The sequence below is a fragment of the Serinus canaria genome, chromosome 2, assembly GCF_022539315.1.
Source record: "Serinus canaria isolate serCan28SL12 chromosome 2, serCan2020, whole genome shotgun sequence".
Lineage (NCBI taxonomy): Eukaryota > Metazoa > Chordata > Aves > Passeriformes > Fringillidae > Serinus > Serinus canaria.
Genome location: NC_066315.1, coordinates 56037811 through 56062889, shown reverse-complemented (window position 1 = coordinate 56062889; position 25079 = coordinate 56037811). Strand labels below are relative to the sequence as shown.

The 25079-nt window shown below is 38.5% G+C and overlaps 1 protein-coding gene across 12 annotated transcripts in view; it reads left to right on the top strand.

The window, feature by feature from the left end:
* CLASP2 (cytoplasmic linker associated protein 2) overlaps positions 1–25079 on the top strand; it is a 145997-nt gene that overhangs the window by 30616 nt on the left and 90302 nt on the right. For 11 of the 12 annotated variants that reach the window (XM_050970775.1, XM_050970773.1, XM_050970774.1 and 8 more), the window contains exon 7: positions 6416–6486. In XM_050970775.1, coding sequence (XP_050826732.1) covers positions 6416–6486 — 71 coding nt within the window. Of the gene's footprint in view, positions 1–6415; positions 6487–11169; positions 11290–25079 lie in introns of those variants that run through there. The other variant, XM_050970779.1, reaches the window with a different exon arrangement.

Below are 25079 nucleotides of genomic sequence, written 5' to 3'. Positions count from 1 at the left end.
TAGGACCAGTGTCAAGGGCTTTAAACTGGAAGAGGATAGGTTTAGGTTCAATATTAGGAAGCAATTCTTTTCTGTAAGAATGGTAAGACACTGGAACTGGCTGCCCAGAGAAGCTGTATATGTGAATAACCTGTCCCTGGCGGTGTTAAAGGTGAGATTGGATGGGGCTCTGAGTAGGCTGGTCTAATGAAAGGTTATCCCAGCCCATGACAGAGGGGTTGGAACTGGATGACCCAAAACCATTCTAGAGTTCTATGAATGAAAAAGTGCCATGGAAGAAGGGTGTTGAATTTATCGTTTCTCATTCCAGGCAGCATTCAGCCTGTTGAGACACAAGTTTACTCTGCCTATGAGAATGAGAAGTCATACACCTTCTCTTCTATTTAATGATAGTCTTATTTTTAGACTAGTAATGGATTATATGGTTACCACAGAAGTTAGGCCATATTATTACTACAATTCAAAAAATTAAGTTTCCTAGCAAATAAGTGGGACATATCCAAGAAGATCTTCCTTTCATTAAGATAGGGCCTGGGACATCTTTTGGAACAGAGAGTAAAAGAGTGCAGATACAACAACTTTTTTGCAATGAATGTTGGGTCTGACTGTAAGTTTAAGTTCAGTACTCACCATTTACAATTCCATGTGATACAAGCTGAGTACATCCTGGGATCCAAATAGGATTAAACACCATAGGTGCTTTGTATCCTCAGGACAATCAACAGCTTCTAATTTAGTTGCAGTAGGTGCCAAGTTGTTGTTTCCACTGTCTGAATCAGCTGAATACAAAATTCCCCCTGATCTGAAAGCAAGCATGGTTGTATAATTTGCATTTACATAAAGAAGCAAGACTCTACTTGGTGCATGTTAAATGGGTTGTTGCCACTAAATCTCCAACAGTTTTGCACCTGACAGTCAGGCCTAGTATTAAATAGTACATGAGCTGAGAGTCAGTGCAGTGTCCTCTGCAGTAGGTTTCAGGTGGGGAGTTATGATTTGCTTGAGTTAAACATGAGACTGCTACTCTCTGTCCCATCCATCCCTGACAGAAAGATGAGTTCCTGTAGTCCTGTCTTATTCCTTCACACAACTAAGAAGGCGTTTGACAAAGCTCAGGAAAGACAGATTAGCTCTGTGGTAGCTCAGACTGTTGTTCCTTAAGAGGCAGACCTCATTTAAGATGCTTCTTCCCCCGTGCCTGTCAGAGGTTTTCCCTTTGCTCAGATGCAGTAAAATTTTCAGGTGGTTATGCAGGAGCTATGATCTGTGGGGAAAAAACCCTTTGATGTAGAGTATCATCATTATTTTGAGGGGAATCTGTGTTCGTGTGTGTGTGTCTGGGTAGGTTTTAAGGGTTTTAAGTATTACAGATAATCTGTAGTTCAGACACGGCTGCTTTCAGTTGTTGAGTTCAGCCTTAAAGAACTGCATTGCAGCTCCTTTTGCTGTAAGTCAGTGCATTAAAAATTACATGTAAACATAAATATTAGCAGAAAAAATCAATTACTTTAGTGTTTGGTGCACGCATGAATCAATAGAACGTAAGCTTGTTTAGTTTGCATAACAAATTACACATTACAGAGCTGTGTGTTGCTGCTTGAATGCACTCCATCCTAGAGCACTGAAAATAAGAGCTCCTGTCTGCTGAAAGGAAGGCAGGAAAGTTAATCAAGCATTGTTTTGAGAAATTGTTCAACTTCCTTAAATATGCAAATGGTATATACATGTTGTGTCTGTATAAAGCCAGTTACAGTCACTGCTTTAATAATAGTAGGCTTAAAAGGTTTTCTAATCTGCACCTGGTAGGGTTTGCCTTTGTGGAAAATACTGGATTTTCTACAGGGCTTTACTGGACCTGTTGTAATCTAAGTAATGAATAAAATATGAGATCTTGCTTTTGTAGTTCAATTCGACTTATTTACTATTTATTTTTCTTCAGTGCATTTCTCTTCTTTACTGAGATTAATTGGTGAGTTTGTTTATAAATAACATCAGTGAATTCCTCTTCCTATTTGTTATTTTTTAACTTAGAAATCTCAGATTATTATTGTGCTTTTTGCTTGAAGAATGTTCCTTTTTCAGAACAATCAGTATCAAGTCAGTGGTTGGAAATTTGGATGTTGTTTTCTCTTTTGTAATAATTGCTGCCTGAAAGGTTTGACAGTCTTTGGTGTCAGACCTGAAAGCAGTAGTGCTAATATATTTGTGAATACTGAAAATGGATGTTATATTTATTGTTCAGTGAGCCAAAAATACTGAAGAGGTTCTGTTCTCAGTGGGCCAAATGGAATGTTTTACTGTATGGAATCTGTGTGGCTCATCTTTCCTGAATGGAAATAGTATACAAGGCTCTGGATAGCAGTTACTTAGTCTGAGTGTTAAAAGCTTTTATCATTGAGGAATTCATCTGACAAATTCCCCCACTGTTGCTTGAGAAACGGAAATGTAAAAAACCAGTCATTTGTTTAGTTCCTATGTCTAGGGCCAAAACTTCATTTTCTAAAATGTTGAAGCATATTGCAGTATGCGTTTCTGAATACCACATTTTATGTGGTATGCACATTCTACTTATCTGTCTAGTTCAAGTTGTAGATGAGGTCCATCTGTGTGTCCAGATGTGGACACATGTCTTCAAGATCTTTTTTTTTTTTTCTTGGAAGGGGGAAATATGGTGAAACAACTGCAAAATTTCATATGGGCCATTTCCTGCTTAAGACTCAGTTTGGACATAAACAACAGACTAGTTCACCATCCATTCTTCTTCTTCTTTTTCCTTCTGCTGTTGATAGGGGAGTGGTGCTCTTTTGCTTCTTCACCACAAGGTCCACACATTTAGGTATCCCCCTCTGCCTGTCATATGAATAGCTGAACTCCATCTAAGCATGGTCATGAAAAACAGCTTTTCAGTGTGAAGCGTTGTGCACGTTCTCTGGAAGCATCCATGTTTCCGTGTGTGTGCGTGTCAACTCAAGCTGTGTCCTAGCAGAGTACATATGTATTCCTCCTGTTGCCCATCCTCACCACAGTATTTTCATATTTTGATTGAGACCTGTCGCCTGCTGGAGAAGGTTTGGCAGGTTGCCAGGAGCCCCCATTTAAAGTGCTACAATTTCATTCATTCACTCACAGTCCATCCAGAAGTATCTGCTGTCCCAAACATTTGGTTTTGTCAATGGGAATTTTCCCGTCTGTATCAGAAGTTGGGGAAGACCTGTCTATGGCTACTGGGGAAAAGGAGATAGTATTTCTATCTACCAGTGACGTGGTGACTTCAGTGGTTAATTATGATTGCCACATCCAGAGTTGGGCTTGCAGATATGAGATGAAGGAGCAATAATGCTTCCCTTCTCAAAGAACATTCCTTATTGCCAGTAAAACTGGTCTTCATCCAGCCCTGTAAAATTTCTTGGACTCCTCTTGGCAGGCTCTCTTTTGCAAGAAGCTGAACCTCCTGTAAACATTGTTAAATTGATGGTGGTTGCAATAATTTTAGAGACTCTAGCCCATACTGCCTTGCTGCTTGTCACCATGTGAAAAAATAAGAGAAGAAGGCAGTAAGAAGAGCAGGGTGGGAGGAGAGGGAGGAAGAAGCTTGTTGTGGGAGACTTTGCAAAGTAGTAGTTACAGATCCTGTAAACTCTTCTAAAGAGAGGGTTGGTTCTACAGTAGTGCTTTACCATGTTGACAGCTGTGTGATAATTGGCTCTTCTGTTGTTGTTGCTGCAGCTATGACAAATACTGTAGAGTGTGTCTCTGGTCATAACGACATGCTTTGAAAGTTTGAGGAGTGGCAGTACTGTGTGTTGTTCTCCAGCCTGCAACACTGACAGTGTAGTGTCCAGTGCTGACCAACACAATTTTTTTCATTATTTATAGTTAATACTTTATCAAATATTTTGCCCAGAGTGAGAGGCAACATGTGTATTATTGTAACGCATTTACAAGGAAGCATTTTGCTTTTATCTTCTGTTTAAAACACTCAGGAAAGCATTTTTGAAAACAAAGTTTAAAAGGGCAGGAAATTTTTTTTTTCTTTTGAATTCTCTAAAATATTTGTGCCAAGTGGATAACATCAGCTTTACAGGATGTAAAAATCAAAGTGAACTTTTAAGGCAAATCTGTTAATCTCTCTAGTCATATTTAGTTTCTCTCAGGATGACGGTTTTAGCCTTTCAGACATACTGTTAAGTCTTCCTCATTAACTAGGTGAACTGCTAATGCAGTGTTTGCTATGGAATCCAGCACTGTTGAGGGGAATTCACAACAATCCCTGATAAACACAAACATATGAGGCAAACACATTCTTGTTATGAAAGCAAGATGGCCTAATGCATTGTTATAGATATTGATTCTCATGTGAACTTCTCGCTTGGTACGGTTGAAAGGACATAGCTTGTTAATGGGATTTCATGTGTCATTAGTAAATTCCAGTACCACAATTTCATTTCAAAAGTTTTACTTTTTCAAGTTGAAGTGCAGAAAACCCCATTTCGGTATATACTGCCTTTGGTTGGCAAAACTGATCTTTTCAAAACTTGAGTTTTAATAGTAAAGCAGTGACATTTGTGAATTGCTGCCGTTTCAAACATTTTGCTGTGGCAGCACTGGTTGGAAATGCAATGGTGGTGCAAAAAGGAGAGGGTATAATAGGTTCTAGACACAAGCTGGTGAGTGTGCTAGGGAAAGATTAGGCAAACTACTACTGAGCTACATCTAGTTTCGAGATAAGTTGAGATGGTAGAATAACTGCTGATTTGTGTTAGGGGTTATTGACTTAAATGGTTAAGAGGGTTTTTGGTTGTTTTGTTTTAGATCCTTGTAGTAGGGTAGGCCTTTTTGTGGAGATCTGTATAGTTCTTGTTGTGGGCCTAAGTCCAGGACAAATTTGCTCTGTAGCATATTGCTTAGAAGTATTCGGAAAGTAAAAATAATGCATTCTGAGAGTCCCAAATTGTTGGAAAGGGGGGGAAAGGCTCACATTTTTTCTGCTGTTGTCTGTCTTCATTTAATTTTTTTATCACATTCTTCATTATTAGGTAAATGAGGTTTATTAGATAAATGAGGTCCCAGTGAGTGAAAGGGATATGCAAGTCTCAGAGAATGTAGACTAGGTGCACTGCCTCTCTGCATGGATCATTGCATAAAAGTGGTGTGTGCATAATGAAGTGCTGAAGTGAAATCTTCGTGTGTCCTTGACTTTTCTTCTTGTGAGAATTTTCATACCCAGGTTTAGTTTTTACCCATTTTTCTTGTTTTGTCATAAAACAGTTTGGATTGTGAATTGTAAAGACAGCCTATCAGTGCAAATTTTGGATTGAGTAGTACAGTCTCTGGTTCTTCTGATGTAGCTGAACTGTACCTGTTTAGAAACCTGCAGATTGTAATGTCATTTGTTGTTCATAACTTTGTTAATTTAAAATCAGAATTCAGTGCTGATAGTCCTGGAGCTAAAAATCGCCTGTGCGTGTTACATATTACCCTATTCCAAGTAGTCTAAAATTCAGAGAAGTCTTTGGAGAAATACAAGAAAATATTCTCAATTGTTTGCAGCTGAACAGTGTCAGTACAAATCTATTGTTAATGCATGGGTCACATTTTTCTGGGAGATACTTCCACTGCTTTTATTGAGTTTTCTGCAGAAGTGATGAGGAAGGGCTGTTGAAGTGTTTTGCCAGCTTTCTTGATTGAACACCACTTTTTGCCCTGTGGGACTAGATTGCAAATGTAGGAGTTGTGGAGTTTTTGGCTTGGTTTATTCTGAGTTTTGTTGGTCTGTTTGCTGTTTAGATGTAGCAAAACATTTGCAGTGTATTCTCTGTTATGACAGTTAAAATCAGTGGTGTATGGGTTAGACACATTTAAATGTTTAGGATATCTTAAGTTTAGAAGAAAGTCTTGTTGTTTGGGTTTTTTTTCCTATGGAAGTGCTAATTAGCACAGAGCTCTTTTCATAACCAACTGAGGAAATTTTATGGAACAAAAACTTTGAAGAAAATTATTAATAGTCTTAGAATAAATTAAATAGCAGTCCTTTTTTTTTTTCTTCTAGTGAAAATTCCATACTTCAAATTGTAACCTTTTATTGTTGAGTATGAATAAATGTGTGTATATATATATATACACACTATATATACCTAAAATGTGCTGTTACTGAACCTGAACTATAGAAGGTTATTTTTAATCATGCTAATAACATGATTTTTGTTCTTTGCTAAGTATACTTTGTTTTCTATGCATTTCTGTGAAGATGCTCAGCTAAAGAGGAATCCTTTAGGAATTGTTTCTTCATACACTTCATCCCTTGTGTATTTTGCATTGCTGCTTTATATATGCTAATAAACTGATTTCTGTTTTTATCAGTAACCCGTGGGATTTCAGACATGTAAAAATCCTTTGTTGCTTTTCTTCTTTATAGGTTGCAAACAATCTTTGCAAAATTTGATGAAATAAGAAACTCTGACAATATGATTTTAAGTAACGTCAGTGGTGAGTATGAAAGATCAAATATTTATCAGCTTTAGATTAATGCAAAATAAGTATTTAAATACTAGCATTCTCAATGTGAGATGGATGAATAGCAACATGTAAATAATAAGAAAATGAGACACTTGGTGAAACGAGCTTGTACACTTTACTGGAACTATTTGTTGGATTGTGGTCAGAATACGATTGGAAAAGGTGTTGAAACTGCATGGAAACAAGCAGTGAATATTTAATGAGTTACAGATGTGCTCAGTAGAGGATAGAAGAATGCTGCAAAGTGTTCATGTATGGGAAAAAAGTTCAGATGAACCTTTATCCTTAGTATGTTTCTAAGAGAAAAATGTACTTTAGTGATGGGTGTGTTTGATACTTTCTCTGTTAAAATGATGTATCATGATTATAATACATGGAGTTTTCAGTTACAGAAATAGGAGACTGCAGCATTCAAAGACAACTTAATTGTTGAAGTTAAAACTTCATTGAGCTTGAGCTCCTTATTTTGGTGTATTTCAAAAAAAGACAACCAGTTAGGCAGAAAGCAGTAAGTTGCTTCTTACTGCTTTTTGCTACAGTATTTCTTAGGATGAAAATTTGATTTAAAACTGTAAATTATGAAAAAAGTGTTACATAACAGCAAAAAAAAAGGAGGTGCTGTGGCAGTGGCTTTAGCATAGTCAGTTTTGGAAGCCTCATTGTCTTCTGCAAGGAATCAATAGATCTTGTTTATCGGGAAGAGTTTCCTCATATTAATTTGTCTTTCAAAGTAACTACGTTGATTATGGTCTGCTGTATCTAAAAAAGTGTAGCTGTTCAAGAGTTGAAATACTTTGAGGAATGTATATAATCCCTAATGTACTCAAATATACCTTTTTCATTTTAAATTTTCTCACCCTTTTCTTGTTAGTGTGAAAACAGAAGTTTCTTTAAGTTCAAAGGAAAGTGTTTTTGTAACCTTTTCTTAGACATAGCTAGAGTTTTTATGCTGCATTTTGCTTTGAAATAAAACATTGCTATTTTTGAACACCTAAAAATTCATTTGTAAAAATGTATATTTTTTTGTAAAAACCCACAGCATTCTAATTTGGGGAAGAATGTTCTACATAAAAATGTAAATGCTTGTGTTCTGTTAGATTGTAAAGTTAGTCATTATGAAAGGGTAAACCATTATCTTTGCATTTAACATTAATACAGCTGCTTAGGTTTCATAGGCTTGAGAGATGCAGAGATGCATTTTACATGTGTATTTTTTCTGTCAGTATTTTCTGTCTGTTTTTTCTGTCAGTTCTCAGGAGAACAGAGAAAGTTGCAAAGGGTAATATAAGTATTGAAATAATTTAAATATATGAAAATATATATACCACATTGCTGGACTAGTTAACATAGCACTTCTGTCCTTTTTTTCTCCATTTAAGAGAGTTGAGAAAGTTTATTTTGAAGCTATTTTTATCTCATGTGCAAAACACAGATATTAATGCTGATCTATGACAGTATAAACCGTGTATTTTGTCTTGTAGGTGGCAATTTCTATGCAAAAGTTACTGTGATTCTGTTTTGGTACCATAAATTACAGAATCCCTCTTGATGCGTTGGTTTCAGTATTTTTGCTTGAACCTAGTTCATCTGTTGCTTCCATCTAGGCAGTTTTTTAATGGTATTGAAAAGGTATTCTTCCATTGTTAGTGCTTTATCTTGGCTTTGTGCTTCATTATTCTCTGAAGGACAATTTGTATTTACTGCCTGCACGTGTAGATTTCAAGTTACTGTTGAATTCCTGTGGCCTTGGTTCCAACTTTTCTTTCAGGAGCTTTATCAAACATCTCTGGATAAAGGCCAGATTTTGCTGGCTAAATATATCTGTTACAGTGTTGAGGATTTTTTTGTTGTTGTTTGTTTGTTTTGTTTTGTATATTTTGTAGCAGGGTTTGGGATGGTGAGGGGGAGAATAGGGTTGTCTTTCCTAAGTGGGGGAAGGCAGAGGCAGGGTGGAAAGCACAAAAACACTTCAACTGGCTTTAATATAATTAAACTCCCTAGTGGGCCTTCTTAACAGCAAAAGAAATGGCTTTTTGCCAGGTGGAGTTACTGTCCCAAGTAGGGTGAGTGTACTGTTAGGGGTCCTGTTCACTGTGTGGTGGGGACAAAGGGACAAACTTGTTAATACAACCTCGAAATATGTCATCTTCATAGCCCTGAGTTGCACTGCTGTGGTAGTGAATATTTGGTGTGTTGACCTAGTTTCTGAGAATCTAGAGATGTGACTTAGGATTCTCTCATCAAATAATACTAACGTCAGTTGTTCAGTCTTTATATCCAGCATGTACTTAGGAAGAAAAAAAGGAATAAAGAGTCAAAGCTTGCAGCTTTAAACAACCTGATTACAAAAATGTTTTCCATACTTTATTGATAGTCAAAACAAATATATATTTTAAAAAATACTGATCTAATACTTGAAAGTTTTAAAAGACATCATGTTGGTATGCTTAGGTATGTGGGAGAAATACAGGTAGAACAGGAAAAGGTCTCCTTCTTGCCATCTTAGCACACTGGTAGATATAATATCTTACTTTTTCAGTGTGCTAGAGGGGACCTAGTGAGAAAAGTCCCTTTAGTCTTATGTTACCTCTTTCCTTTATTGTATCTGGTCTCTGATGGAATGGTTAAGAACAGGGGGAGAACCGTTAGGGACTGACAGATCCTCTTCGAGCGTAGACAAGGTGGAAGGCAAATTCAAATACTTATGGGTGGAATGATTGGGGTGGGAAACAAGGATTTTCAAAAGCCAACACATGAGGAGGTGCCATGTCTAACAAGGGAACTGGGTAGGAATCTTAGTGCTTTTGCTTTATGAGAGTGGCTTACAGCCTTAAATAGTATCCCACTGCTAGCTTGCCTCTCCAGCTGACCCCTGATTTTTTACTCTTAGGATGTGTATAGTAAAATCAGAGATCATTTCTTTAATGTGAATTATGTGAATGAATAAGCTGCTATGCAAACCTTGGGATTTGTTTACATTCGTAATGATGTGTATTAAAAGAATCATCACAGGATGTTTGCCTGTTAAGTAGTATCTGACACGAGCTGCTAGTTTTTGCCCTTTCACTCCACCAGAACTATATGTAGCCTTCCAAACTGGAGAAGATCTTTGAAGCACACCCCCCTCCCCCCCCACCATTTTTCAGCAAGTGAATGTTCATTTCTATGGAAACAGAACTGGCAGCCAATCTCAGCACTACAAAAGCACTTGTTTCTGCTGCCTGAGATTTGTAAATACTGTTTTCTTGAAGAGAATTCAAGCAGACTCCTGTATCGGATAGTAGTGTCATTATTGAGATAGGGAATTAAAACAAAAGTAGGGAAACTGTTAATACTGAACTCCCTGCTGCACTCAGCAGAATGATTGGGCTGAAGATGGATTGTACATCTCTGTGCAACCCGTGCACTTTTTCCATTTTATTATTTAATGGTTTAAAGGACTGACTTTGCAAACACAAAATATGACTGATATGACATGTGATGTTAGTATCATGGTGTAGGGGAGCTGTGTTATGGGTAATAAAGATGCAGCTGAAATACATGATCTCCTGAAAAAAAAGGGGCAAATAAAAATCCATAGCACTAGTGTGTATCTGTTTTTCCACATTACACTATTGTTTTTTTATTTCCCTTTGCTGTTTTCTATTTGGAAATATAGTTACTATGGAGACAGTGACGACATACTCTTAATAGAGCTCACCAGTGCAGCACAACATGAATATATATAGTTTGGGAATAGTGGTGATAGCTGCTGTGATGATTTTACAGAGGTTTTGAGCTGCATGTATTCCTTTGGTGTGCTCAATGCAAGTGGTCAAAATGTAGCCACATCATTTTCCATTTCAGCTGCTCTTCCCGATGGCTTATCATTTTAAATAGGAAAATTTACTGACCAATGAAGTGTATTGGTCAGTTTGAGCCCATTTGGAAGAAAAGGGCCTCATCAGGCTGATGCTTTCACTGGTTTTAAGGAGTTTTTGGATTATTACTACAGAGAACTGTGTCTGGCTCCTTGGAAATGCGTGGTTCTCATGCTCTGTGCAACAGCATATGCTGCAGTCTGCCTGAGTTTTAAAGTTTTCTTTTGGCTAGACTAAGTAAATTGGTACTTAGTTGCTACTCTTTTTTTTATTTTTTTGATCACTGTTGGATTGCACTCTCTGCTCTCAACATGTCACCCAAAACGTAGATTCAGGTACAATCTGATCAGCAGCTCAGGTCTGGGCAGGCTGTCATTGATGCTCCCCAGCGTGTCTTGCACACATGCTTTGGAAGCAGTTTCTCTTTTAAAGGTGCTGTGGGTGGGGGGTGTTTCCAAAGAATTATTCCGAAAACTCAAAAAAAGAGGCAGCAGCTTTCTTCAACGGAGCTCTTTCCTACTTCCTGTGGCTTTACTGTTTTGTTTCATTTCGTGTTATGTTACGTTTTGGTTGATCTCTGTTCTGCAGAGTGCTCGTCTTTAACCGAGGCTCCTTCCTCTCCTCTGGTTTCATGTCCCGTGATGGTGGTTAGGGGGCAAAGCTTCCCCGGGGCTGTGGGCTGTCCCCGGTGGCGGGGGCTGCGGCGGGCGCTGACGGCGGGGGCGGAGCGCCCGGGGGGCCGGGCCGGGGCCGAGTCGGCGCGGAGGCTCCTTCCCAAGGCGGGACTGCTATTTTGAAGCGAGGCGGCGGCTGTTAGCGGCGGGGAGCCGGCAGGAATCCGGCGGGGATCCGGTCGGGACCCGCCGCGCCCGCCCTCCCGCGGCACCGGCGGGCATGATGGCTGTGGGGGACGGTGAGTGGGGACCGCCGTGCCCTTGGGGAGCGGCGCGGGGCTGCGGGGGCTCTCGGCAGCGCGGCCGGGCCGGGGAGGTTGGTACGGCAGGTTGGTATCTCGGGCTGACGGGCTCCGCTTCCGCCCGAGCCGGGCGATAGATGCTACGTGCGGCAGCCGGAGGGTATCGGGGCGCCGAGCGTGGCAGCTTCAGCCCTTCTTGGAATTTTAACCGTGCCTGCGTTTCTGGGATGGCCCGAGATCTCAATTATTTACTGCTCTGGCCGATTCCGCTGTGCATTTTTATGTTGGCGTTGTGTTTACCCCTCTCGCCTCGGTATTACTTGTGTTGGCCACCTCTGCAACATAAGGCAGGTTTTACTATACTGCTTTGTAAACATGCGGATGTTAACCTGCTCTGTTAAGTGAAGAAATTCCCACTTAGTCGGCATAGCCATAAAAGAAGAGCCTTGCTGCTAGAGCTGGGGATGTATATTTAATAGAGACATGGGATGTTACTACGTTTCCTTCACTGCACAGTGTATTGTTACACAAACCAATGGAAAGTAGGTCAGTAAAGCAATACAGACTATATGGTTGGGTTTTAGTTAAAAACTAGACTTATGTTTTATCTTTAGGACACCCCTTGGTCTTGCATGTCAACCAGGCTCTCTGAGCTTAATACCTTGATGACTTTCTATATATGCATTATTATTTTTAGAGAGACTTGAGGCACATTCATTGGACTTGCAGCAAGTTTAGGGATGAGGTAGGATAGCTGTGCTTTCACAAGTGACGACATATGCAGATTTGCATAAAAAAGATTATAAATAAAGATCACAGATTAAGATTAAATCTTCTGTCTGAATTTGCTGAAACAGTAGTTGTAAGAGTCCTGGAAAGACTCTTTATTGAGGCAACCTGAAATGTGTGTTTTTCTCTTCGTTCTGTCATATGTCAGAGACTGAAGGAGATAATGATTGTGACCAGAGCGTTGAAATTATGTCTGGACTGTACATGCTAAAAAAAAAATAGAGGCGGTTCTCTGATGTTTATATTTTTGTCATTTGCAAGGTGCAAGGGAAGTCATGGTCTTTATAAAACTGAATATGTACCAAGCTCACTCTTGCTGAGATTTTTTTTCTTGGAAATGTTTTTCTTCATCTTTGTTTCCTTCCTGTGAGGCAACACAGTTCTCCGCAGTGTAAACATGAATTGTGGTAACTTGCAGACTAAGAATACAAGTTGTAGCATGTTAAGAAATAACTGCATTCTCTAGGCAAATCTGTAGGATTTTTGTCGTTCTGTTATGGTCGAGGTTTATAAAGTGAGGGTGGTTGTGGAGCTCTCTTCTGTATAATTTAATTCGTCATTAACAAAGGCACTAAGAACAAAGTACTGTTCAGGCAGTCAGCTGACATTCTGTGTAGGAGCTTTGAGCAATAATGCCAGATACAATTAACAGTGTGTAGGATGATTATGTAGCTGTTGGTCTCTCTTAAAACTACTGCTTACCACATTTACAAGGAATCCGGTCTTCTGATGTTGTGTTATGAAACTGCAAGGGAAAACAAAACCTTAGTTACTGTTAAGAAAACTTCTTAATCTATTTTTCTAAATTTAATGATGGTTTGGCTGCAGTCTTTTGTTTTGCAAATATTCTGTATATCCTCCTAATATATGCAACATAGAAGAAAATATTTTAAGGTTAGTGATTCTGCAGCCTTTGCGAAATGTCTTTTCTCTGCAAAATGTCACTTTGTCGTGACCAGTATGTATGTTTCACTAAATATTTGTGAGACTAGGCTGAAGGCATTGTGCAGATACTCCAGAGATCAGATTTTTTACTTGTCGTATTTGGTTTGCTCACTTAATCGGCCTAGATGTGTTACAGAATTGCAAAGTATGTTTGGGAATGCTGTTAAGAAGTAGTAATGTCAATTTTATCTTGAATGCAAGACGTTGGCTTATTGGAACTTTCTGGAATTTTTTTTCCCAGTTTTCTTGAGCACAAGCAGAAATGTAAATAAAACATGATGCTTAGCAGTTGAATCTTAATCTGATTTCTCAAGTGAAGATTAAAGGGAAGAACCAGATTTTCAGTTTGCCCCCATGTTAACTGTCTCAGGCTCTCCAAGCTATTGTTGGAAGAATGTGGAGGGGGAAAAAAATAATCCTGTGCTTGTGGCCCAGCAAACAAATGGACCGTAACTTCTGCTGTAGTGAATGCACGCCAGTGGGAAAGCATGTGCTGCCTGAATCTTAAGGGCATTGCACATACTGATGTGAGTGGAGGTCTGTGATTGCCCTGCAAGTTGTGGAGGCTGCTGAGAAAAGCCAGCCAGGAACCATTCCTCGCTCAGGTTTTCTTGTTCCTTGGGGAGGATAATGCATATCTGCCATTATCCGTTGGTAACCAGATTAGGTTGCTGAGGAGGTGGTGGATGGAACCGCAGTGTGCGCATCGCATTGTGCGGTTTCTCTCCGGGGTTTGTAGTTCAACAGCTTCCACTGGTGTTTCCTCACCTTTTTGGCAGTCTGTGCTATGTTACCCTGTGATTTCATAGGTGAGGGACTCCCTTGATCCCAGTTGAGCAAGGTAATCAGGATAAGGACAAAATTATCTGCCTAAAACTACGAATGGCCTTCCAGGGAAGATCAGACATAGGTTTTCTTAAGATGTGCTAAGCATATTGCAGTACCAGACATAAGGTATTTGAGGACTATCTAAAAGCATATAATCAGCTTTGTAAGAGGACATATTTGGTACACATTTGTTGCACTAGTGTATATTAAGTATACTGTTTTGTATCATACAATGAATAAGCACTTCTTTATTTATTAGTGTATTTTGATGTAAATGGCATGCAATGTAATGATGTTTCATGGCTTTAAGCATTTGTCAGATTTTAGATGATAAAGCATATGTGACTGGTTTATAAATATAAATTATCCTTCTATCTTACTGCATATGCATATAAAATTTTGTGTTTTGTCTTCTTTCAAAATACTTGATTAATGTATGCATGGTCCTAAAGCATGAGAACAATTATCTTCCATTCCCTGATGTTCTTCTGAGGGAAGGCTGTCTTCCTAAGTCTTTAATCTGATTAACTAGTTTCTATGAAGTGTGGGTGCTGTACAGCTTTAATATTTTACTTTTGACTGAAAAAGGGATTGAACATATTAAAGGTACAGAAGCTACCATGGTGTTTGAGGCATTAGCTTGATTTAAAATATATATGTTATTTTAGTGCATGTGGATTTTTGAGGTGTATTTCTGATTTTTCTTACCCTCTGGTAGGAGAGTTTTTAAACCAACAGAGTCCTGTGAATGGTGATAATAAAGCAATTGCTACGCTGGCCTAGAAATTGGTCAGGCTGTAACTGTGGTGCTTTGTACCATTCAGAGCTGTGTCCTGGGTGTGGGAATATAAAGAGCAGAAGGTTTTGTGTGGGATAGAAGTGTGTCACTTTTTCTCCTTTCTGTTCTTGTTTGGGCCCGTGTTTTCTTCACCATGCTGACCACACCTGCAGTGGCATGGTGTCGTTTTCCTGGACTATGGAAGGACTATGCAGTCCTTTTCCTGTAGTTGCTCCCCACCACTCCTCCTCTGTTTTTAGCAGTTGGTGGGCCCATGGTTTGGGACATGGCTGTGCCTGAGAGAGCAAGGACAGATACCGTGAGTTGCAATGTGATTTCTGTTCCGAACTAGTGCAAAGCTTCTTTTCACAGCAAGGTCATATGCTACTCCCAGTGATTAACATAGATTCTGAGTTGTGTTTCGTCTGTAGAGTGCAAGTACTGTTGCTAATGGCAGTAAAAGAACAGTGGGAAAGTAAAGCAGCTGAGTGGGAGAGGAAGGGAATGTGTAAACAAGCCAAGGGCTCTATGAAAAGATGGAGAGAGAGAACGGATGAATACAGCAAGGTTCAAGACTGATGTGAATAGCAAAATTAATTCAAAGAAGAGTTCAGGATGCAACTCAGAGCATTTTTTATTTAAAAAACAGAGCTGCAAGCATATGACAGACACAGTTTTTTTCTCAAAACCAGCATAGCTTCTAGAATGATAAGTGCACCTGATTTTTTTTAATATATTCTAGGGGAATAACTACAAGTTTTGTTTTCCTATTTCTAAATGACATTTTCAAAATGTCAAAGAATTTTGTGGGTGGTGGTGGTTGCTGTTTTCATTAAACAAGAAACACGAGTTCTAAAAAGGTACTAAAAAGATTTCCAGATATGTTTAATCTATCATCCAAAACTCTTGGTTATCTGGAGTGCTGGAGTCAATTTTTATTAGCTTTTAAGAACAAGTTATGTAATAAAAAAAAAAATATTATTTTGGTGGTTTCCATTATGTCTGCATGTTTTCGATTGTTTGGGGGGGGGGTGTGTTGTTTATTTTTTTATTTTTTGAAAGTACATTTCGGGAAAAAAAAAAACCAAACCAAAAAACCCATTAGAATTGTGAACAGCCACAGGAGAAATTTAATGCCTACTAAGGGTTTCCTTTCATAGATGTTGCACGAATCTTCCACATGACTGGTTGGATATTTGCCTTGAAGGGTTTATTTTCATCTTTGTTATCTATGAAATACCAGGAGTATTTCCTTACTGTTATATGTTATTTTTAATAAATACTGATGAGCAAGTAAGCTACGTTTGGATCATTTCAGGGTCTGAAATGCCTGAATCAGAAATTCCATTCTGTGTATTGTATTTATAAAAGCATCTTAATTTTAAAAACTTGTGGTTTGGATTTTGTGTCTACTTTCTTTGCCCAGCTTGTTCATCAAAATACTCTTTCATAGCAACAGCTGGAAAGAGCAATTGATAACTTGAACGTGCCTTTTGAAAACCAGCTGTGTATGTAGACTCTTACAAGAACTACCTACAATTTAAAATGCACAGGAATTTCGCAGCTATATGGAATGTAGACAACAGGATTTTCATGGTACCAGAATTTTTCTGGTACTTCTTCATGTATATTTAATTGATGTGAAAATTTTTCTGTTCAACTGAGAAACACTTTTAAGCCCTCAAAGTTATGGATGGTTGGAGCCTGAGGAAAGGTGAGAAGGGCTGAAGTTGTAGAGCAAAACTCTTAAGAGCCTGCAGAAAAACCTTACTTCCTTCAAATTAGATGGTTTTGCTTTCATCACATGTCAGGAGCTGCATGGTGTTCCATGATTGCATAAGCAATGAGCATGAGTAGATTTGTATTTGACAAAAAATCCTTTTATCATTATGGATTGTTTTGTTTGTTGACCTGATAAAAGTCCTTTGGTCAATGAACTTACACAGTGTGAGGTTGGCTATTGAACATAAAAGTCAAACTTTTTACATTTCTGTGTAGGTTGGTTTTGTTTAAAATTTCTTAGCATTGTCGATTCTTAAACTCATTAGAAACACTGTGAGGGAACAGTCTCTGTATGTTATTTGGGAGTTGGATCATGTTCCCACTAAATTAGAAAAATGGCAGCCACTAAAGCTGCCTAGCCATATACCAAGCACTTCAGATTTTCCAGATCTGGTGTGAGTTTTTTAGCTTCTAGGGTGCTGGTGGATGAGAGGCTGGACATGAGTTGGCAGTGTGGGCTTGCAGCCCCAAAACCCAATTCTCTACTGGGCTGCATCAAAAGCAGAGAGGTTAGCAGGGCAAGGGAGGTGATCCGTTCAGTGAGTTCACAGGAGGCCACAAAGATGATCAGAGGGCTGAGGCACCCCTACTGTGAAGACAGGCTGAGAGAATTGGGATTGTTCAGCCCTGAGCAGAGGAGGCTCCAGGGAGACCTCACAGCACCTTCCTGTACCTGAAGGGGGCCTACAGAAAAGCTGGAGAGGGATGTTTTACAAAGGCATGGCCTAACGGCTTAAAGCTGAAAAAAGTATATTTAGACTAGAAATTCCTCACTTGAGGTGGTGAGGCACTGCATCAGCCTGCCCAGAGAAGTTGAGAATGCCTCATTCCCTGGAGGAATTCACTGCCAGGTTGGGTGGAGCTCTGAGCAACCTTGTCTAGTGAAAGGTCTCCCTGCCCATGGCAGGAGGGATGGAACTAGACAATCTTTAAGGTCCCTTTAACCCAAACTATTTTATAATTCTGTGTTAAGAAATCCAGTTTGAGGAGAGTTGGGCCTCTTAAAACCACCACTTTTATGACCCACACGTGAAGTGGCAGCATTGAGAGTAAAAGATAATTTGCCATATTTTCTTAATCTCTACTTCTGACTGTGTAAGGCAGAGATCAGGTGGGTCAGTGAGCTGAAAGGCCATTAGCAACCCCTTTTATTCTGTGCTGTGATATGCATGTTTTCTTGTGCAAATACTAACTTGTAATTCCTAAGCTACATGGATCTAAAATGCAGAAAAAGAAACTTCTCAATATTTTATCTGCTGTGTGCTCATATTGCGCTTTCTGCTTCTAGGATCCATGTTTTATTTGTGAGTCTGGCTTGCTGTTTTACATTTTCAACATGCTGGTGGAGTTGAACATGCAGAAATTGGCCACACTAAAAACTAATGGAAATGTTAGCTGCTATCGTAATCTCTCTGATGGTAGACTTACATTTGTCACTGTCACACTCTAATAGTAAATCCCAATTTAAGCTCCCTGTTTGTAAACTTTCTGATTGACATTGCATATATCCAGTACCCCTTCCCTATCACGTGTACTTGAGATATATGTTAAGGATGAATGAACTTGGTACTTATGAGTGCCTCTCTTACCCTTGCTGTGATGTAATTGATAGTTTGAAAATTCAACTCATTAAGCCCAGGTGCTTCTGTGTCACTGAATTAAGTACTGGAAATGTCCTGAATTGAATAGTTTCTCAGTGGATATCAGTCATTTGACTTAGCTGCTGCTATGTAAATTTGGTGGTTCTTTTTGCTACTTTTCTGAACTTACATACATCAATAATGCCAGGCATATTATTGCAGTTTATAGATAGTGGTTTCTAGATAAAACCCACTCTTGTGATAAATATATTGGTTTTAAAATCGGTCATTAGATTCACTGAAGAAAATGCTGGTGCTGTTGAGAGTTGGATACTTGATGTATAAGCAAAAGGAATTTGTGAAGAAAAAAATAAAATTACTTCTGAAGATGAAATAATAAAGAAAGAAATTAAAGCAGGCCTGCTGAGCAAAGACTGGCTGTTAGCTTACAGAATATTTTAAATGCAAATAGTGAAGTTTATACTTCAAGAAGATACTTGAAGTGGCAGCTTTTTTAGAGGGCAGCTTAAACAACTGAGTGAAGGGTTTGGCCACAAGTGAGGTCTGAATTCAGAAAGACTTCAACATTTAAATAGACCATCACTTTTGATAGAAATTGAGAGTCTTTTATGTGTAAAGTGGCTCACAAAAATTTACCAGGCATCGAGTAAAAGTTTAGTAAGGGCTTTTTCTTTTTCTTTCTTTTTCTTTCTTTTTTTATTACTGAATTACCTGCTTTCATTTTAATCAGTGTCTGGATAGGGAAACTCTCTGAGGGAGTACTCACTCATTTAGCAGAACTCTTGAGTGCTTCAGAAGTTACTGTCTTTCTCAGCTTTAATTCTGGTATTTCATAAGAGAGCAAAACATTTGTGCTGTGGTAGGCATGTTTTACTTTGTGCTAAAATAGAGGAGTATACCATCAGTTTCTGTGTTACAGCTAGTGATTCAACCTTTGTGTTTAAAATGCCAAAAACCTTCCAGTCTTTGATTTCTTATGCAAGGCATGTCTGTGTCCTTCTACCCCTGCCTAAAAGGCACCTGACTTGTTAATGCTGGACATAGTGCAGTGTGGCCTAGAGCAATAACATAGTCCAGATGTTGGAAGAACAATAAGGTTACGTAGTTTTATATTCAGCCTTGCTGTTTAGTCTTGAATCCTATTTTAGATGGTGACCTTGTCGTGAATTCTGGAGAACCTCATTATCTTTCTCTTCTCCTTTTACTGAGAAAATTGTGCTTCATTTGCTAATAGGTTGTAGACTATTCAGTGTTGATTCAGAAGGCCATTGAATGTGCCTCAGGAAGGATGTAAAGAGTGAAATTGATGATTTTTAAATATGCCGTGATACTGACGGCATCTTCACTTTTCAGTAAGTTTTCTGGGAAATGTTCAGTAACATTTGGGAAATGCTGCACATTTGTAACAAAAGAAAGTCCAACTGCAAGAATTTAGGAAGGACTAAATTATTTATTAATTAATTTAAACATGTGGACTATGGTGATTTCACAGATGTTGTAAAAATGTAAAATACGGCAAGATTTGCAGAAACTGTCTTAAACTTTAATAAGTAAAAATTAGAAAAGTACTTAGGTTTACAGGAGATATTCTAGAGCTAGAAATGGGAATGAAGCTTTACTTGGGTGCAAAATTAGTTCAGTTGCTTATTTGCGCTTACTGCAGCTTTATTTGAAACCTGTAGTTAAGTCTTGTCTTTCATCCAGACAGTAGTAACTGTAACTGTAAGACTAACTTTTCTTTGGGGTTAGGAAAATAATACTGGGGATATGTTATGTTTTTTTTAATTAATCTTTTTTTAACATAGTCCTTCATGAAACTGGAGCAGAATGGATAAACTACTAATGTCATTGGAATAGACTTGTATTAAATGTGAATAATTATCGTGGCATGTGCCATTGCCACTCCTAAATACTTCTTTTTTCAAAAGTCTGTTAGGTGTAGTATTTTCTTCCTCATTTTCCTTCTTTTATTTTGTCCTATTCATTGAGGGTAATATTTTAAAAGAGATCAAATGCATACAGCAGAACAAAAAAACCCTAAAAGCAGGTGTGAGCCTCTTTCAGTGCTGTAACTGATCAGTGGACTGTAGGAGAACTGTATTTTGCTTTGCTTGTTGAAAAATTAGGGGAACTTTATTAAAATTTGAGGTCAGATCAACAGCAAAATTTAACTGACAAATATTTGCCTTATTCCTGCTGCTGACTCTTGTTCCCCTTACTTGCTGCCTTTTTGGTTCTTTTTTTTTTTTTTTAACTGGAACTGCCTGAAAAAATAGCATGTGAAAGAATATGTTTGGTTTAAGAACTCTGTGGGATTTTTGAACCAGGTTTTGTTGTTCTTCAAACACTGTTCTCATTGGTATTTTTTTATCTTGTCTATCCCCTCTGGTGTTACTGCAGAAAAAGGAGTCTCTTTTGGTAGGAGTTTGAGATTTTGTTGGTGAGCATCAGCATGTATTGCACAGAAGAGAACCATTTGCCAGCACTATCATTGGTACAGTTGCTTCCTTCAGGAAGGCAAAGAGGAGCAAAGGAGGTAACACGAAGTAAAGTTAAATCCATCTGTAAGTGGCCTCACGTTACTTCTGTGTTTCCACTGTTGTCCCAGGAAGAGCCATGCTCCATCACTGTGGGATGCAGGCTTTTGTTTGAGCTTGAGAATTTGTCTCTCAGTGGTTTAGAAGCCCAAGACCTGTTGTGGCATGGGTGGAATGCCAAGGAATAATGCCTTTATGACAGATCTGAGGCTTCTTAGGTGCAATTCTTCTGTCCAGCCATAGGTGTCTGTTGTCACCTCAGGCCCCTAGCCGGGTAATGACAAGCATTGACTCCATGATTCTCAGAAGACTGATCAATCACTTTTTTATTCTATACTTATTAAGAAACCCATCATCCTTACAGACACTCAAGATACACGTGGACCCGATTGGTCCTTCCATCTAAACACCGTCACCATTGGCCAATTAAGAAACCACCCTTTGGTAGACAAATCTCCATAACACATTCCACGTGTTCAACAGGTGCAGCAAGTGAAGATTAGAATTGTTTATCATTCTTTTCTCTGATCTTCTCACAGCCTTTCCCAGGACAATGCCTGGGAAAGTTGTGCCCTGCTCTCTGTAGGCAGAGAGCTGCTGCCACAGTCTGGTGCCGCTCGAGGTGCCTTGCAGGATCCTCGGTAGCCATGCAGAGTGAGTGAGGGGCTGACACAAGAGCTGCAAGAGATCTGTGGCCTTCTGGAATGTCAGCTGGCCGCCAGACAGGATGCCCAGGACTGTCTAAACTGGTTTTAGATGATTGTGCTTAGGCAAATGAATCCTGTCCTTTGTGTCAGGACAAACAGATTTGGACTGTATGGAATGCCTGATGTGTAAGGGATAAAGTTCTCACTAAATGATGTGGGGCATTGGCTTGAAGTATGGATTAGAGGGATCAGCTAACTTGATGCATGTGTAGTGCTTGCGGCTTCATTTTCATGCTTGACAGAAGTTGTTGTAGGCCGCACCAGTTCATCTGGAATTGAGCTAATGATCCAGTCCCAGATGTTCCAAGTAATTGATGCAGTCTATGTTTATAAGTCACTGAAGGGAGACTGGCACTGGGTGTCTTGGTAGGCACAGATTGGGGGAGTGACTGGGAAATTTAAAGAGTTCATCTACTTGGGGTTTTTCTGCTTAGGTAGGGTTTTGCAGTCATCCTCATAAATATTTTGTGGAGAGAAAGAGGAAGTGATAACAGCAGGTAAAAATAGGTACTTGTTGGCAAAGCTTATAATGATCAGTTATTGAAGTAAAATTGATACAGATGTTTTGAACAGAAGTCAGTTTAAAAGCAGTTTTACTAAATATGTAAATATTAAGTATACTGTGTTCTCTAGTTTGACTCTTGTCAGTCAACAGTAAAATACTGCAAGTTGGTATTTACAACCCTAGTTGTGTTAGATATGTACGATGTTGCTACTGAAAACAATATCCGGATTTGCCTTTATTGCCAGCTTTAGTTAAGTATTACTGCAGGGGATCCAGTTTTTTTACCGTCATGGTGTCACTTGAGGATCTGCTTTAAATCAACTTCTGATTTCCTACTGCTGTGTAGCATGGGTAGAATATAGATCTTGTATTTGTACTGCTCTGTAGGTGATACTGTGTTTTATTTTTCTGTTACTGACTACGACTTACAAAATGTTAGATCCCAGAGTGTCACATTAGTTATATGAACCTTCAAACCAGTTAAGGTGGAGGCTTGAGTTGCATTAACAATAAATGTATTCTAATTTAATCTTCTTTGAAAATGAAATATTTTTTCCCTCTGGATGTGAAAAACTTTAGATTTCTCCTAGATTCTCCTTGTCACTGGATGTATCTTTACATTTACTGGATGAATAATTACTTTTACTGCTGTATAGGCAAATCACAGTAAGTAGATTGTTCTGGAGTTTAAAATATTGGGAGTACTAGAATGTTCTTTGAATATCAAGTTTTGTTATAAATGTTTATGCTTTGATCTCTCTGAATACTTCAGAAAACATACACTACATATTTGTGATCTGGCCCCCAAGAGTAATGCTACAAGGAAGATAGTACATATATTTTGTTTATTTTTAGTTCAAATGACATAGTCTGTTTCTTAAGAATTTTAGTGTTTAATGCTCAGTGATAGTTCAAGTTTTGGTCTGTCTGCATGCATTTAATCTTCAAATAACTTTGGTAAATCATAAGGTCTGAAAGTGTAGACTTTGGGTTCTGATGTGTCCTGCAGGTTGGTTTGGTGAGTCTTTTACTGGAAAGATTTCTTAGACAACTCTTCAAAGATTTTGTAGAAATGCACAGCAGTTCTTTGATAGCAGTTCACTTGGTGCATTGTACCTGCAGAGCATCCTCTGTGGACAGATTTCTGCCCTCTGTTAGAATAGAAAACTTCTAATGCTTAGATTTTCAATCCTGAGTTCCTAGCTTTCTGAAGGTAAAAACAACCTTTTCTTGAATTGTTTCTTCCCCTGCTTTGAAGTTGCTCATCTGGAAGAGAGCTTGTACCAGAGAGAGAACATTTGTTGCTCATCAGGTTTCTTCAGGAGTTTTTGGCAGTACAGGATTTCAGGCTCTTCTCTGTATGGTGTGCTTACCTCCAAAATTCCTTATGCACTAGGGTTTAAAATACTGCATATGAAGTACAAGAACATGTTGTGGGGTTTAACTGAGGCTCACTGTCTTTGATTTATTGTGTTTTGCCTTTAATATGTTCTGTGGGCTGCTAGCAATTCATACAGCTTTTTATTTTTAGTACTTTGGAGCTTTGTTTTAAAACACTGTTTGGATAATGCTTTCTCAGCTGTCAGGTCTATTTGTTACTCTGAAAGTGTTAAAATGACCTAGAATGAAAATTATCCAGCCATTTTAGAATGAAAAAGTTTGCATCTATCAGATGGCTTTGTTTTGAAATACCAATTACATTTAGGTTTTTATGACTTCCATTATAGAGATATATTTTGCTTGTAGACTACATAAAACTAACCTTAGAGGCACAGTTTGATACTGAAATATGGTGATCCCCATGCTCTGTATGTTGGCTGTCAGGAGCTCTGCCCCTGCTCCTTTGGCCAGCCAAAGGCATAGTAAAGCCAGATTGAGCAGAGCTGCTCCTTGATTGTGCCCTGGGGACCAGCAGTTACAACTGGAGCTGGGCTTCTCTATGCTGAAGTACATGGAAATGCTTTTACAGGAGCTACCAGCAAGTGGATCATTGCAGATGAGTGAGAGCACATGGAAGGTGCATTGTAGGGGAGCAAGTATAGTGCTCTCTTTTCATGAAGTGCTGTAAATACAGACTTCAGGTTTTGGATCTTCACAGTGTAAGGCATATTTCTGAAAATTTTGTGTCCCTAAAGATCACTAGGGATTTTGATGATGAATCCTAGGGAGATTAAAGTGTAAAGGCCTAAAAGGGTGGGGAAAACCTCTGGTTTCTTTAAAAGACAGCATGAGTTTTTCCTGCTTATGTTTATTTAAAAAATAAACAAATCCAGAACAAAAGAGGCTCAGCTGCATTATCACTTCAGCATTAATAGAATCAAACAGATCCTTTTCAGCCATTAATTTTACTTGCTTATGGTACTGTGCTGTTATTTTGGAACACTTCAAGTAACTGCACAGCAATTTTTAATGTATTTTAACATAAACCATGAAAAGTCTAGTTAAGAACACCCATGTATCAGTGGCTTAACTCAGTTCTGTGTATCTTAAAAAAAATAGGCATTTATTTTAAAAAGATGAGTTTTATGTGGACTGAAAAACTGTATAAAACTATTTCATAGTGTAGATTTTTAATACAGTGTTAACAATTGTTAAAATGTATGAAAAATTTTTTTTATCTAGGCAAAGTAATTTGACAGTATTACCAAGAACATTATTTAATGTATCCTCTAATATACACAGCACGTCAGTAGGTCAAAACATTTGCTTTTGCATTTTTTTCTGTTTGCATGTTTTGGGGTTGAGCAGTAACTTCTAAAATTAACCATCTTTGATACTCCTTCATAATGAATTGTTTGGTAAAAATAAAACTATTTTATCTGAGTCACTGGTTCCCAAAGTACACAGTTGTTTAGGGTTGTCTAGATTTTTCTTGATTAGGAGATTTTGCATAAATGAGCAAATGCTTAGTTTCTGTTTTTAGGATTGTATTGCAGATAACTTTATTGTTGCAAAGGCTTGTGCAATATTTGCATATCAGTGCAGCATTGTAGAGCTGTTGGGTAGTAGCATGAAAGTCTTGCCTGTTTCTTCATCAGATTTGAAAGTGCAACGACAGAACCATTTTTATTTGTGAAGCCTGTTTTCACTTTTAGTCTGTTTTCATGATTCCATACTCACGTGTCAGTGTTGATCTGATCATGCTGTTCAAAAATATGCAAGGTATTTCTAATTTAAAATTACCTGTAATGCTGCAGGTATCCTAGATATTAACACTTGCCATCTACCCTTCTGTGACTATTTAAGTCATTTCACTTAATCTGGCCTTTGTGGTAGTGGTTTTCTTTGCTCGAATTCTTGATGTCTGGTTCTATT